This window comes from Lagenorhynchus albirostris, chromosome 4 (assembly GCF_949774975.1).
Source record: "Lagenorhynchus albirostris chromosome 4, mLagAlb1.1, whole genome shotgun sequence".
Classification (NCBI taxonomy): domain Eukaryota; kingdom Metazoa; phylum Chordata; class Mammalia; order Artiodactyla; family Delphinidae; genus Lagenorhynchus; species Lagenorhynchus albirostris.
This window is the reverse complement of record NC_083098.1, coordinates 40,905,525-40,922,752: the sequence shown is the minus strand read 5'-3', so window position 1 is coordinate 40,922,752 and position 17,228 is coordinate 40,905,525. Positions and strand designations below refer to the sequence as shown.

Genomic DNA, 17,228 nt, shown 5'->3' with positions numbered 1-17,228 from the left:
AAAGTTGCTATACAAAAAGAGTGTATGACCATGAATTACAGGAGCAGTGCCATGCCATCTGATACCCGATTTGAAATTGTTTCCTGTTCTGTTTTGATTATAATAACCACTGTAGCAATACTATAAGGAATTAAAAGCCTGAATTCGTGCTTGGGACACCGAAGAGAGGACACCCTATACCACTTTGTTCCTTGACAAGGCAATGACAGTCACTGTTTCACGAGCACACAAGCAGCAATTCTGAGGTAACTGCACAGCTAGAGAAATGCAGGAACTTCCTGGTGGTCTGTGAAATGACGGGGAAGGAGTGTGTGTCCTGCCTTTATCCACATCCCATGGGAGACTTGGATGATTCTCATAAGGATAGGACAGGGAAGTGTCCACACGCACGCACGCACGCACGCACACAGAGCTAGAAAACTGGGGAATTCTGGGTTTACATTAGCTTGGCATACGCATGCTGCGTTTTAACTGAAATCTGGGGAATGCAGAAAACAGAAAACGTAGTGGTCAGAAAAAAGAACAGTATAAAATATACATGGGAAGGGGGTCACACTTATATAACTACGTCAATAGTCTGGATTTCTCCTCAACATTTTTTTTTTAAACTGGGGCATAGTTGCTTCCTCCTCAACTTTTGAGCATGGTCCCACATTACCACTACTGCAGTTTTCATAGATGCTGGCATAATCTTTAATTTTTTTGGTCTTTAATAGCAATTCTGAACAATCCTTTCAGAACAGTCTCCTTTGAAACTTTAGAAACCATACCTGCAAGTGTTTGAGGGTTTTTAATTTCTTAAATTGATTTCCTCCCTAACCAAGATTGTAGATTATATTCTAAAGAGATTAACCAAGCAATCTTCTGGGTCCTTTTACTGTGCTACCTGCCATCCAGCCAGTAATTAATATGGTGGAACGTTTGAATACTGGTGTTTGTATGGCTTTGATGGGAAAATGTACAAGATGAGCCCAATTCCCTTTGGCATTTAAGTAAATCCCTCATAGGGAATTAAGCCTTTAGAAAAACACATCAATACATTTTATGAACTACAGCAACTATTCAGTGTATCTCTAAAGAAGATTGTAAATTTAACTCATTATTCCTATGAAATAATATATTTTACATATACCCAGATCTTTTGTGGGATAGGAGAGCAAGACAAAAATAGGGAAATATGGGTGGATATGAGGGAAATAGCATGGGTGGCATATGTATGTGAGCAGGTGGGAAGAGGGAATATACAGAGGGAGGTGGAGAAGCCAGAGAGACAGAGGGGAGAACAGAGAGGGAAAGTGAAGGAAAGCAAAAAAGGAAGCAGCAGGGAAGCAGGAGAGGGGTGAGGGATTGCTAGGAGGCAAAGAGAACAGCGAAGTAGAGAGAAGCAGAAAGACAGACATAAGGTTGGAAAAGAAGGAAATGGTAAATACACTAGAATTATGAAATGTCCAACCCGCTCCTCCACTCTTCCTGGATCTTCAGCTTCCTCTTCTACTCATACCAAACGCTTATGCTTGATAATGAGTAAATCAGTGCTAACGTTATGCTGGAAATGGATACTCAGCATTTGTGTGTATACACATAAAATATAACCAACTATATCTAATGACTGCTTTATATCATTATGATATATAAGAAAATTGGACTTGTAGCACTTAGTAGCACTTGCTAAGTACTGAGAGAATATACACTTGACTTCCTCAGTCAGCAGTACATGCAAATTTCATTTTTCCTCTCATTAAGAACACTGTAATAAAAGATTTCCTTTCAAAATCAGTTTAAAGAGGGAATAGAAAATATAATTACTATTTTATATAATTATGTCTAATTTTAATAGAATGCACACTAAAATACTGTTTCCCTCATGCACCCTCCATTTTCTCCCATCAGTAATTTAAAATCCAAGATTTTTCTTCCACTTTCCCTTAGATGAACTAGCTATCAGCAATGGACAGCTCCAACCCTCTGATTCCTTAATAAAACTGAAGGCGCAAACAAATGGTCTTTAATTCATCTATTTACATCCAGCAAACAATAGATCATTCACTTGCCACGTCATTTTGACATTGACAGAATATGCAGTAGTCTTCCAAGGAAAAAAATTAGCCCCAGATATAAACTGTCCTCATCCTTTCACAGTTTCAATTTTTTAACAAGTAGATAAATATGGAGAAAGGTTATGTGTTTGAGTCTGTGTATGTATATCAGGTGGCTGCAAGGATTAAACACAAACAAAGTAGGACTACAAACAGGAATACTTTTCAGGAAAAATACCAATGAGTAAAATAAAAACATTTTAACTGATTTTCATTAGCAATTACAGATTCAAAATAAGTAAAGGATGAAAGTTCATACTTATCATTTATACCTTGCCTACTGGTCATTTCAACTGACCCCCAAACCTTGTGTAGTTTAGACGGCTTTGTAGTTTAGAAAATAAGATAAATCATTTGGTTCCATTTAAACTATCCCACTGGCATAATGTAGGCTTTTAAACCAGCAATAAAATGGCTACCCACAAATTGATGACTAAGTATGATTATCTGGTATTACAGCACACTGTGTATCAGTTTCTAGCAGAACAAAATACTATAGTTATATACAACTGGGATTCTATTTCACTGCCTTCTGCAACAGCTGCTGATTCATACTCAGCTGAAATGCCATACTTAATCAGGATTTCAGCAAGAAAAGGACCAATTTCTATAATAATGTTCAAAGCATTAATTATTGTTTTTAAAAAAATGGTTACTAACCTTGCTGAAGAGGCTGAGTGTTTGTACTGGGATTCTGACTAACTGGCTGGGTTGAGCTACTGGCTGTTGTGGCAGTAACAAGTCGGACATAATGAAACTTGCTTCCAGGCACTTGAATCTGCTGGACATTGGGAGCAGTTGCCAGAGGAATAATTGTCTTAAATTGTGATGTGCTCACTCCTCCAACAGTGATGGTCTGCACAGCTGATTTCACTGCCTAGTGAACAATACAACATGGCTCTCATTAATCTGCGATTTTATTTTCCTACTTCATTTTTACTCATGACAATTGCTCAAGTAAAAAAGTATGTTCCTGAATTTCATCAAAAGCTGTTGAAAGGAACAACCTGTTCAAAGAGAAATGAATAGTAATAAATACAGGAGTGAAACCAAAATTAATGAGTTCTACCATCCCTAGTAGTTAACTTCCTTGACAGTCCAGGTCAGATGACTTGCTATGAAGAAACTATTACTTAAATTGCAAAAACTCACACAGTTTTGTTAACATCAGTTAAAATTTATAAGAAAAAGGTTATTTTAAAACTTTCAGTATTAAGCCTCATATTCAGAAAGAAAGGACACAGATATTTGGTTTTACTGCTATCCACCAAATTAACTACGGCAAATTTCATTTTCACATGTCCTAAAAGAGGAAGAAACCCCAAAGAAAAGCCCTCATTAAGTCTAGCCAATTCTGAAAGGCTTATAATATTCCACAGATACAAATGTACCCACTAACCTATGGGGAGAAGGCCAAATTCAATCCAAAATTACCGCTGTTTTGGTTGTCTAGGGAAACTAATTTTGGATTCAGATCTAATTCAGATCTGACTCAATATAATCATTTTAATCATTTTTAATCCTTTCCTTCAGTCCAACAAAAAGCAATGTGACTTCCCAAAAAGCTAAATGAAACATCAAAAGCAGAACAGAACAAAAGCCTTTTAAGATGTCTCCAATTGATGTTTAACCAATGTACGACAGACTGTCATACAAAGCAAAGATCCAGACAGGATTCTCTAATTAGTTCTATGGTATTATTTTATAAATAATTACACGACTACCTATTCTTCAAAAAGCCCTCATGCCAAAAGACAGGTGACATGACTGAGGAAACCTATATTCATTATATGGATGATAATTTATAAAAGAATAATTCTGAAGAATTTGAACATTTTCATAAAAGTACAGGGGAAAAAAGGAAGAATGTCATTTGTTTGGAAACTCTATAGATAATACTCAAAGTAGATTACTTCAGCATAAAATAATTCATACATTATCAGTAGGCAGAGGCACCACAGAATAGATTTTAAATAAAGATAAGAGATAACAGCTGTGATGGTGAGTTAAATGAAAACATAAAACTTGAAAAGGGATAAAATGTGTATATATGGAAGCTACTGAAAAATCAAGCAACCTATGAGTCAGATGCGTACAATGGTACAAGAGACATTGTCCTTGGTCTATCGACTCAAAATGAAAAAAGAATACTATTTTAAGAAACAAGGTAGGAGAAGGGGGGTGGATAAACTAGGAGTTTACACACTACTATATATAAAATAAACAACAGAGACCTACTGTATAGCACAGAGAACTATATTCAATATCTTATAATAACTTATAATGGAAAAGGATCTGAAAAAGAATATATATATGTATAACTGACTCACTTTGCTGTACACTTGAAACTAACAACATTATAAATCAACTATACTTCAGTTGAAAATTTTCTTTAATAAGAAAAACATTATATTTAAAAAAAAGAAACGATGCCTCAGACGTAATAGTTAAATTTACTGGGTACCTAACACATACAGAGGACATTGCTTTTGAAACCTCTAAGATTATCTGATTTAAATCTAGCAACCAAATTATGAGCTAGGTACAGCATGGTACAAGAACCAGGGCTGGTTTAGTTAGGTTTGCACAGTATACCCTTTTTCCAACTCTACGTTCAACATTTCTTTTTTGTTTGTTTGTTTTTGGCCATGCTGTGCGGCTTGCGGGATCTTAGTTCCCCAACCAGGGATCCAACCCAAGCCACGGCAGTGAAAGAGCAGAGCCCTAACCATCGGACCGCCAGGGAATTCCCTCAACTTTTCTGTATCCTAAACTTCAAGCTACAACTCTTACAAGCTGTAAATAACCGGCTCTTTTAAAGATTCTTTTTCTGATGTGAACCTTTTTTTTTTTAAGTCTTTATTGAATTTGTTACAATATTGCTTCTGTTTTATGTTTTGGTTTTTTGGCTGCCAGGCATGTGGGATATTAGCTCCCTGACCAGGGAGCGAACCCACACTCTCAGCATTGGAAGGCGAAGTCTTAACCACTGGACCGCCAGGGCTCTTTTAGAACAAAACCAGATCTGACTATATTTTTTATCAGTATACGTCTATTTACATCTAACATAGTTAATTAACTATTTGGATTTAAATCTACCATTGTACTGTTTCCTATTTGAACCACCTGTCCTCTTCTGTTCCTTTTTCTCTCCTTTTTTGCCTGCGTTAGTGTCAAATGTTTCATTATTTCATTTCCTCTGTGGCAGCTTGTTATTTATACATTATGTTACTATTATAGTAGTTGCCCTAGAGATTACAATGTTCAATGTAGGAATTAAATTAGTACTTTACACATCACCAAGACAATAAAAGAACCATAGAACGTTAACATCATTTATTCTTGCCCCATCTTTGTGCTACCATTAAGTATTCTTTAATTCTCCATATAGTTTAAACTCTATAAGACATTCATTTAGATATACCCACAAATTTACCCTTTCTGTCCTTTCTATACCCTTTCTGTGCTTCCATTTGGGATCATTTTTCTTCTGCCTAAAGAACGCACTTTGGATTTTCTTAAGTGCAGGTCTGCTAATGAGAAATTCTCTACACTTTGGTTCTCAAAAAATGTCTAATCCTTTTTTATAATCTCTCTTTTGCTTGATAAAGTCATCTACTGAATTCTTAATCTCAGTTTTCAGTTTGAAAATATACACCTGATTCCTTTTTATAGTTTCTAATTCTCTGCTGAAGTTCTTCATCTTGTTAAATAAATTTCTGAATATATTAATCTTATTTAAAAAGCAAATCTGATAACTCCACTACTTATACCTCTCCGTTTTGAATAATTTGGTCTGGTTGCCTGATATGCCTAATGATTTCTGACTAAGTGCCAGACTTCGTTTGTGGAAAATTAAGTAAATAACTTGAGGCTTAGAATGATTTTATATTTCTCCAGAAAGCATTCACTTCGGCTTCTGGCAGGCAGTTAAGAGTAGGGGCAGATTACCCTAAACCAATAACAAACTGAGCTGATTAGAAGCTGAGCTTCAATCTTTGGGAGGCCTTGTCCATTTCTGGTTCACTCCTCCCCCAACCAAGACTCCAGTATCTACCAGGCTTCCTCCTCCTTGTTGGCGCCTGAACCCAAAGTTTTGTCTACAAGGTCTATAAGACTGACAGGTCTGCTCAGCTCCCCAACTTTCTGGGACCACTTTCTGCTCATCTTCTCAGTCTCTCAGCCACAACTTACAAATCAGCAAATGCCCTAAGGGGAAGGGTCACACTGAACACCAGGCAACTTCTCTAGGCTTCTCGTGACTTCAGGATGGTGGCCTATAATGTCCTGGCTCCCCTGGTAGGTCTCAAAAACCTTCAAACAAATTTTTTAATTAAATTTTATTTTTCTTTTTAGTTGTTCTTGGTGGGACACTTGGTCATCAACAAGCTAGTTCTGTATAGCAAAAACAGAAAATCCAGCTGAGTTTTAATCTAGGTTCCAGCATTTCCCAATTGAGTGACCTTGTGCAAGTAACTTAGCTTCTCTGTGCCTAAGTTTCCTCATTTGAAAATGTTAAAATGGCACCTTTCTCATAGGATTGTTATAAGGATTAAATGAGTTAAATTATATACGGTGCAAATAATAACTCATCACGTATTATAATGCTCAATAAGTGTGTATCATTATCATTATGCCCATTATAGATGGAGAAACTGAAGCTCAGAGAGATTTAGTAACTTCCCCAAGTTCACACAGCTAAAAGTAGCAGAGCCTGGATTTGAACCAGAGCCAATTCCAAAGCCCATTTTCTTAAGACACTGTAATGCCTCCAACTGTAGACAGTTAATGAACAGTTACTAAATGACTGAATATAAGTAAATAGCATTTAGTCCTCAAGAACTCTGTTAAAAACTAAAGTTGCACATCTGGCTCTAAGAAACATGAAAGTATTTTTTTAATCGGTTAGTATACTGAATAGAAGTATAAATAGCATTTTTTTAAACTTTAAAATAATTTTAGATTTCACAAGAAGTTGCAAAACTAATACAATGTTCCCATGTACACTTTCCCCAAAAGAAAAACATCTCACATAACCATAGGACATTATCAAAAGCAGTAAATTGACATTTAGTATAATACTATTAACTAAACCACACAACAGACCTTATTCAGATTTTACCAGTTTTTATACAGACTTTTTTTTGGATGTACACTAAAGACTGTATAAATTCATGTAACCTACATCACCATCAAGATACAAAATTGTTCCATCACCACAAAGAAACTCTCTTGCACTTCCCTTTATAATTATAACCCTAACTCTTGGCAACCACTGATTACAATGCATTTTTTAACACCTAAAATACTAAGTAACATATAAAAGCTACCAACTTTGTAAAAGACAAAAGCATTTGAATACTACACTTAACTGCTTTGAGAATTCACAAGTTGGTACCTTACTTGAAGTAAAGTAGCCTGAGAAACTCCATGTGAATGCCTCTCTGAACATACCACATTACCAGAAAAACAGTTCATGTACATTCAAGAGAAATATTCAGTTATTGCTATTTCCTGATTTACACCCTTGACAGCTGGGTTAAAAAGCAAATATCTTAATTTAAATTCAAAATAGCTACATTTAACATGTATTGGTAATTGTCCAGAAAAACGTGGACTTGAAAGATTTTTTAAAAAATCTGTACTATTTCCTAAGCCATTTCTATTTACACATTTATGTCATAATTATATACAGGAATAAGTTTCTTTATTATTTTCCAATTAGCAAATACCAGAAGTCCTTGCTTAATTGAAGATTTACCTAAAAAATTTTTTTAATTAATTATTTTTTTTTTGGTAATTTTTTTTAAAAAAAGGGAAAAATAAAACACTCTTCCTGTTCTGTAAATGAGGATTCCTATTTGGTGAAGTTGGAGATTGACAGACAGCTCAACCAATATCCAAACACTGAATTTGTGGGATTCCATATAAATATGTTTGCTTTTTTTGGGGGGGTTGGGAGTACACTTTGAAATTTGGTTCTGTTTGTAAACACAGCCTAGACATCATTGTTTGGACATATGAGCTTTGGTTCCAGTTTGTCTCAATCTTGTATGTATTCTGGCGAGCAACCTAACACTTCTTTATATATATATATTTTTTAACATCTTTATTGAAGAATAATTGCTTTACAATGGTGTGTTAGTTTCTGCTTTATAACAAAGTGAATCAGTTATACACACTTCTTTATATTTTGTCTCTATTTGTATGGAGAGAATATTACCACTAAATGAAATTCACATACTGCTTTAGGACACCTGCACAAATTTTGCTGTTCTGAACAGACATTAAGTTGTTATTTGTTTAATCTACTAGAAAATCATATGCTGGCTGGGTAGCATTTACTATAGTGCGTTTGTTTCATTAAACATAAGCTCTTCAAAATCAGATATTACATGAAACAACCTACTTCTGTCACATTAATTATGAAACCCTGAGGTAAACAAAGTTAGGTCTTTGCTATGGGAATTCTTAGAGTCTTTAAAATGCTAATGAGCATGACAAAACTCCTAGATGGGTATGGTACAGGGTGTTTCCCAAACTTACTTAACAATAGCTTTTTGGGGAGAAAACGATTCTCTCTTTTTTTTTTTAATGTGAATGTAATATATTGGTGCAAGAGAAAGTATCATGTAATGACACCTGACAGGAAACAGTTTTTCACAGAAGTTGTGCTAAAGAATGGTAGAAGTACAATGAATCCTAAGTACCCTGCACCTTGAAAGTCATATTGGTGAAATCTCTTAAAGTTGCAATTCATATGCATTTCTACATAGAATATGACTTAAGACTAGGTTTTAGAGCTAAGTAACTGGTCACTCATTTCTGCATAATTTCATAAGAGGATCTGATGTTTTTCTTTTTTATTGAAATATAATTGACATATTATATTAGTTTTAGGTGTACAACATTATGACCTGATATGTATATATTGCAAACTGATTACCACAATAAGTTTAGTTAACATCCATCACTGCACATAATTATAAATTTTTTTCTTGTGATGAGAACTTTTAAGATCTACTCTCTTAGCAACTTCCAAATATATAATACAACCTTATCTATAGTCACCATGCTGTACACTACATCCCCAGAACTTATTTATCTTATGACTGGAAGTTTGTACCTTTTGACCACCTTCACTCTTTTCGACCAAACACCCTGCCTCTGGCAACCACCAATCTGTTCTCTGTATCTATGAGTTCTTCCTTTTTTTTTTTTTTGGATTCCATATATAAATGAGATCACACAGTATTTGTCTTTCTCTGTCTGACTTATTTCACTTAGCATAATGCCCTCGAGGTTCATCCATGTTGTCACAAATGTCAGGACTTCATTCTTCTTTATGGCTGAATAATATTCCACTGTATATATGTCTATGTCTGTGTGTTGTGTGTATCACATTTTCTTTATCCATTCATCTGTAGATAGACACTTAGGTTGTTTCCATGTCTTGACTACTGTAAATATTGCAGCTTTGAACACTGGGGTGCATGTATCTTTCCAAATTAGTGTTTTCATTTTTTCCGGACAGATATCCAGGAGTGAAATTGCTGGGTGATATGATAGTTCTATTTTTAGTTTTTTTAAGAAACTTTACACTGTTTTCCATAGTGGCTACACCAAGTTACATTCCCACCAACAGTGCACCAAGGTTCCCTTTTTTCCACATCCTTGCCAACACTTGCTATTTCTTCCTCTTTTTGGTAATAGTCATTCTAACTGGTGTGAGATGATATCTCATTGTGGTTTTGATTTGTATTTTCCTGATGGTTAGTGATGTTCAGCACTTTTTCATGTGCCTGTTGGCCATTTGTATGTCTTCTGTGGAAAAATGTCTATTCAGTTCCTCTGCCCATTTTTGGATCAGGTTATTTTTTAATTGAGTTGTATATGTTCTTTATATGTTTTGAATTTTAACCCCTTATAAGATATGTGATTTGCAAATAATTTCTCCCATTCTGTAGGCTGCCTTTTCATTTTGTTGATGGTTTCCTTTGCTATAGAGACACTTTTTAGTTTGATGTAGTCCCACCTATTTTTGCTTTTGTTGCCTTTGCTTTTGGTGTCAAATCCAAAAAGTCACTGCCAAAACCAATGTCAAGGAGCTTACCTCCTACCTTTTCTTCTAGGAGTTTTATAGTTTCAGGTCTTACATTCAAGTCTTTAATCCATTTTGAGTTAATTTTTGTGTATGGTATAAGATAGTGGTTCAGTTTCATTATCTGCATGTGGCTGTCTGGTCTTCCCAACACCCACTGTATATTCTTGGCTCCTTTGTTGCAAATTAATTGATCACATATGTGTGGGTTTATCTCTGGGCTCTCTATTCTGTTCCATTGATCAATTTATCTTTGTTTATACCAATACCACACTGTTTTGATTACCATAGTTTTGCAATATAGTTTGAAATCAGGAATTTATAGGGTTCCATCTTAATATGCTTTTAAAAAAAATTTGTGACAGAATGTTTATAGACCTTAACTTCATGGAAAAACTATGTTTATATTATCCTAATTCCCAAACTTTAGGTTACTAAAATAAATAAACCTACCAAGAATCAAATTAGAAAGTTTTAAAATGCTTTCAAGCTAAAAGAGACAAATGAGAAAAGATAAATATATGTGACTAAAGACAGAGTCAAACCTTGAGATGGGCACCAGAACTTTCAACACTGATTTACTGACTGGTGAAATAATATGAAATAGGTTAAGGTATTCATTTGCAAATTTTTCATGGATATTAACTTAACTTATGTTTTATTCATAGTCATGAGTTATAGTGACAAAGATAAGTAATTTTAAAGTGATGTGTTAGTATCTATGGAAGAATTCAAGAAAAGGGTCAAATGACCATATCCGGCAAGTTTAGACAATGTGCTCTATAAGGCATCAGCCTTAAAAAAGTCAGAAACCAGGGAATTTCTTGGCAGTCCAGTGGTTAGGACTCCGCACTTCCACTGCAGGGGGCACGTGTTCAATCTGTGGTGGGGGAACTAAGATCCCGCAAGCCATGCAGCATGGCCAAAACAAACAAACAAACAAAAATCAAATCAGAAACCAGCCCTACTAAGGATTAAAATGTACTATCAAGATAGGGTAAATCAAAAAATATGGGATTAGCCTAGGAACAGAGTGCTAAAGATCAAAGGAATAGATAAAAGGACCCATATATTGGAAAAGTTCATGATGAAATCTGGCATCAATGGAGAATGAGAGTTATTTAATAAATGGTATGGATTAGCCATTTAGTCTGACGAAAAAAAACCTGAATCCCTGTAACTCATTCCTTGTAACAAATTCCAAATAGGTCAAAGATTTAACCTAAAAAATAAGGCCAATACTGGCATAAAGCCAGACATATAAACCAATAAAACAGAATAGAGTCCAGAAATAAACATGTGCATACCTGGTCAAATGATTTTCAACAAGGGTGCCAAGACCATTCAATGTGGAAAAGACAGTCTTCTTAACAAATGGTGCTGGGAAAACTGGATAACGACATGCAAAAGAATGATGCTGGAGCCTTTCCCAACATCATATACAAAAAACAACTCAAAAGGGATCCATAACCTAATTGTAAGACCTAAAACTAGAAAACTCTTAGAAGACAACACAGGGCAGAAGCTTCACAATATTGGATTTGGCAATGACTTATTAGATGATGCCAAAGGCACAGGCAAGAAAAGAAAACACAGACAAATCGGACTTCCTAAAAATTTTTAAACTTTGGGTCTCAAAAGATACTGTCAACAGAGTAAAATGGTAACTCACAGAATAGGAGAAATTTGCAAATCATATATCTGATGAGGGATTAAGTTCCAGAATATATAGGGAACTTCTAGAACTCAAACAAATCAATTCAAAAATGGGCCAAGGATTTGAATAGACAATTCTCCAAAGAAGATATACAATGACCAATAAATACATGAAAAGATACTCAAACATCACTAATCATTAGTGAAATGCAAATGAAAACTCCAATGATGTACCACCTCACATCCATTAGGATGGCTACTATCAGAAAAAGTGTTGTATCCTTTTTAAAAATTGAAGTATAGTTGATTTGAAATGTGTTGGTTTCAGGTGTACAGCAAAGTAATTCAGTTATAATATAATATAATATGAATCAATTCTTTTTCAGATTCTTTTCCATTACAGGTTATTACAAGATATTGAATATAGTTCCCTGTGCAGTATAGTAGGACCTTGTTGTTTATCTATTTTATATATAGTAGTGTGTACCTGTTAATTCCAAACTCCTACTTTATCCCTCCCCCTCCTTTCCCCTTTGGTAACCATATGTTTGCTTTCTGTCTGTGAGTCTATTTCTAATTTGTAAATAAGTTCATTTGTATCATTTTTTTTAGATTCCACATATAAGCAATATCACATGGTATTTGTCTTTCTCTGTCTGACTTGCAGTTAATGTGATAGTCTCTAGGTTCATGCAAGTTGCTGCAAGTGGCATTGTTTCGTTCCTTTTTATGGCTGAGTGGTATTCCACTATATATATGTGCCACATCTTTTTAATCCATTCATCTGTTGATGGACACTTAGCTTGCTTCTCTGTCTTGGCTATTGTAAATAGTGTTGTTATGAACATTGGGGTGCAGAGACACATTTATCTTGGAGCTTAGTTCACAATTTAAACTCCTGACCTTCAGCTTTGATGGTGGACAGAAGGTATCAGTTCTCCTGATTACAGAGAAGAAGAAAGCAACACCAGGACTGAAGCATCTAAACCCGAGCACAGTGAGAGGGCGGGGTGGGGGAGTGCTCCATGGGTGATGTTTGTGCCATCAGTTTGGAGAATCAACACCCTCATTTTCCAGTGGAGGAAACTGAGGTTCAGAGGTTAGGCCATCACATCAACTTTGCACAGCTAGAGAGGGATGGACTTCGACATGAACCCAGTCTTAGGTTATCCAGAGTCCTTGCAGAGGGCACTGTGACCTTGCTCAGCTGGAGAAGAGTTCCATAGAGGAAGGTGGACTTGCCTTTGACCGGAGCCTGACTTCAATCAGTGCTGGGCACTTTTCCCTTCATAACATGGTCCCTGGTGACCCTGAGCTCCAGCTGATGGACCCCTCTGGCCACCTCTCTCTCTGCAGGGCTTCGGGCTGGGACTCCAGCTGAAAGTGAAGGTTGAAGGACACGTGTCCAACGCTGAATGTCACCACATGCTGACCCCTGGGGCAGGAATAAGGAGTAACTTGCCAAGGTCATGTGTGGGCAGTGGCTGAACTTAAGTCCAACAGAGGACTTTGTGAATCCATGTCCTCCCCTTGAGGTTGGCAACGGCTGGTTTCTCCTTCTTCGGACCCACGCATCCGTGCAAATACCAGACTCTTCTAATAGGTAAGGGAGAACCAGGAGCCAGGTCATCACAGCTGCAGGAACCAAAAGGATGCGAATCCACTGACCTCCTCGTGTCCAGCTGAGCACACATTCAGAGACGGAGCACCCTGCTGAAGTCACGCGGGCAGAACCAGAATCGGAACCCAGACTGCCTGCCTCCCAGCCTGGGGCCTTTGGGCCACATGGCCTTTGGGGTTATCCTTGAAGAGGCTGGCTTTTCTTTCTCTTTCCTGCAAGAAGCTGGCAGGAATCTTTCAAGCCAGCAATCCTGAGTCTTCATCTGATCGCTCTGCCCACAGAGGTATTTTGGTCAGATCAATTTAAATGGGGTGAAATTCAATGGCATGGGAGTGAATTGCACAAAAACAGAAACACTTTAGTCCCTTGGATAACTTTTAAGAATGGAAAAGATTAAAAAGCTTTAGAACTACGTGTTCTAACCAAAAGCATGGGTCTTTTGAAACAGATATCTAGAATGGCCAAACTGCAGCCCAATGTATAAATACAATAATATAGTAATACAGTAATAGTAATCATATAGTAGTAATACTGTAGTAACAATGATAGGTAATACTAATAATAGTAAGATAGTAGTTTGAGAATTTACCATGTACCAGGTGCCCTGCTACGTGGGTACCCTGCAGGCACAGGGTCTCATTTAATTCTTGCCCCGGCTGTACCATCTGGGCATGGTCATTATTCCCATTTTAGGGGTGGAAGGAACTGAGGTTCAGAGAGGTGGATTCCTTGTCCAAGGTCACACAGCGAAGTGAAGAGCTGAGATTGCAATCCAGGGACACCTGCCTCCGAGACAACCTGAGACGATTTTGCAAAGGTCACTGGACTCGGGGCAATGCTCCCTCCAGTGCCCCCAAAGCAAAAGGCGACCTCAGGATTTGGAAGAGGTGGGGTCTCTTCCCCCAGTGCACAAGGAAAACCTCCCTCCGGCCCCGCCCACCAGACCCAGGGCCGCAGAGCCTCCCTCCACCGGGAAGGTGGCTGGGATCAGAGTCTCCGGGTTGGGCTCCCTCCGTCCTTTACAGCGCCCCCTGTCGGCCCCTTTGAGCGTCTCCGGGGTCCGTGCGTGGCGGGCTGTGCGCGGGCGCGCCCTCCAGCGTCGGCGGGCAGGAATGCACCGCATGGCGCCACGACCTGCAGGTGGACGCGCACCTGGGGCCGCAGCATCCAGATGCGAATTCCCTAACCTAACCTCACAGCGCTGCCTTCTCCCACCATGTACGCGCCTCTTTCCCTCCCCTCTTTCTTTCCTGTTCTGCCCTTTCCCACCACTCCCCATAATCTAATTAAATCAATGGAAGTTTCTCCAGGAAAAGGCACAAAAGCATATAGAATTCAGCCTGCAATTTCAGGATTTCATAGGCCCCCCTTTATCTCATCCGTAAATGCTCTCACTGAGTATCTTAGCAGAGCTTCTTGGATGTAACAAAAGAACCAGGGCATTTTCAATACTGCTATTTCCCACCCCCCGCCAAAGTCCAGTTTCAATAAATAAATGGAGAATAGACAAAAAGAAAAAGAAAAACAGTGTTGGCAAGGATATGAAGAATATGAACCCTTGTGCATTATTGATGGGAATGTAAAACAGTACAGCCATTGTGGAAAACGGTATGGTGGTTCTTCAAAAAATTAAATATTATAGCATTACCATATGATCCAGAAATTCAGCTTGTGGGTATACATTCAAAAGAATTGAAAGCAGGGTCTCCAAGAGGTATCTGTACACCCATGTTCATAGCAACACTACTCACACGAGCTAAAGTGTTCATCCACAAATGAATATACACATACAATGGAATATTATTCAGCCTTAAAAAGGCAGGAAATTCTGACTGGTGAACTTTGAGGACATTATGCTAAGTAAAATAAGCCAATCACAAATAAAGGACAAATAATGTATGATCCCAGTTTTATGAAGCAGAGTAGCCAAAATCACAGAGACAGAAAGTAGAATAGTGACTGCCAAGGGCTAGGGAGAGCAAAGAATGGGTTTAGAGTTGCAGTTTTCCAAGATGGAAAGAGCTCTGGAGATGGACTGTAGAGATGATTGCACAACGATACGAATGCACTTAATACCACTGAACTGAACACTGAAAAATGTACATAAAGATGGTAATTTTTATGTTGCATTATTTTACCACAATACAAAAATTAGATACCCACCTTGCAAGATGGGTTATAAAAATCAGTCAGGATCAAACTGATACAGAGGCTAATATTAATTGAACCATTCCATGAAGTTTAAAAAACAAGAATAAGTCTATCTGCTCTTGTACTAATTTGTAGTAAAAGAATATTATATGTAAAATAATTACATAAAGTAAAACCAAATAATGATTTTTTAATGGATAAATATTTTAAAATATTGGAGTAAGGAAGACTTATCTAAGCATAGCTCAAAAACTCAAAATTCATACTTGAAGACACTATTTTGACAAATTTAATGTGCAGAATGTCTGCAAGAAAAAAAAGACAACGCCAACTGGGAAAAATGTTTGTAACCACATTGATAACAAAGGAGTACTTTCCTTAATACGTCAAGCAAGCAAAAAAAAAGACAAACCACCCAAAGGGCATCAGAGTTCAGAAGAGGAGTCCAGAAGACACAAAAATATGAACAATTTTTAAAAATACAAATCTATGTGAGATATTTTAATCAGCTTGGCAAAGACTAAAAATGACTGATAAACAGGAGAGCACAGAAGTAGACCCACACAAATACAGTCAACTCATCTCTAAGGAGCAAAGGCAATTCTATGGAGAAAGGATAGTCTTTTCAACGAATGGTGCTGGAACAACAGGACATTCACATGCAAAAATGTGAATTTCAACACAAATCTTAACATCTGTCACATATGGATCATGGTCCTAAAACTATAAAACTAAACTATAAATCTCCTGTACGATAATAGGAGAAAAATTAGGTTACCTTGGATTTGGTGACAGCTTTTTAGATACAATACCAAAAGTACAGTCCATGAAAGACAAAGTTGATAAGGCAAACTTCATTAAAATTAAAAATTTCTGCTTTGTAAAAGACACTGTTAAAAGAATAAAAAGACAAGTCAAAGACTGGGAGAAAATACCTGCGAAACACATGCTAAGGTCTAAAGATGTAGGAGCCATCTGAGTTCTATTCCAAAAATTCTCAAAACTAAACGGCACCATAGGGATGCAACCAGCAAACTCCAGGCTATGAAAAACTACAGGATATAAACAACCTGATGTTTTGTTTTGTTTTTTTGCGGTACGCGGGCCTCTCACTGTTGTGGCCTCTCCCGTTGTGGAGCACAGGCTCCGGACGCGCAGGCTCAGCGGCCATGGCTCATGGGCCCAGCCGCTCAGCGGCATGTGGGATCTTCCTGGACCGGGGCATGAACCCGTGTCCCCTGCATCGGCAGGCGGACTCTCAACCACGGCGCCACCAGGGAAGCCCCTTGATGTTTTTTTTAAAGGCAAGAGGAAAAAAGGAAAATGAAGAAAGTAAGAGAAATATCAATCAGTCACAAACTTATCTGAATCCCGAATTCAAACACACTGTAAAAATTTAAGATGATTGGGGAAATGTGAATTAACTAGGTATTTAATGGCATTAAAGGAATGTGGATAAGTTAAAAAAAAAGTGTCCTTATCTTTTATATACATAAAGAAATATCTACAGATAAAATGACATGATTTACTTTAAAAAAAAAAAAGTGGGAAGAGAGTTAAAGATGGTAACAAGATTAAGTGGATAATTCCAAAGTTGGATGAA

General features: G+C 37.2%; 1 protein-coding gene across 4 annotated transcripts in view; it reads right to left on the bottom strand.

Annotated features, from left to right (window-relative positions):
• The window catches only part of LIN54 (lin-54 DREAM MuvB core complex component), a 76,186-nt gene that overhangs the window by 15,777 nt on the left and 43,181 nt on the right, over positions 1-17,228 (bottom strand). For all 4 annotated transcript variants that reach the window (XM_060147919.1, XM_060147917.1, XM_060147918.1 and 1 more), the window contains exon 5: positions 2,757-2,973. In XM_060147919.1, coding sequence (XP_060003902.1) covers positions 2,757-2,973 — 217 coding nt within the window. The remainder of the gene's footprint in view (positions 1-2,756; positions 2,974-17,228) is intronic.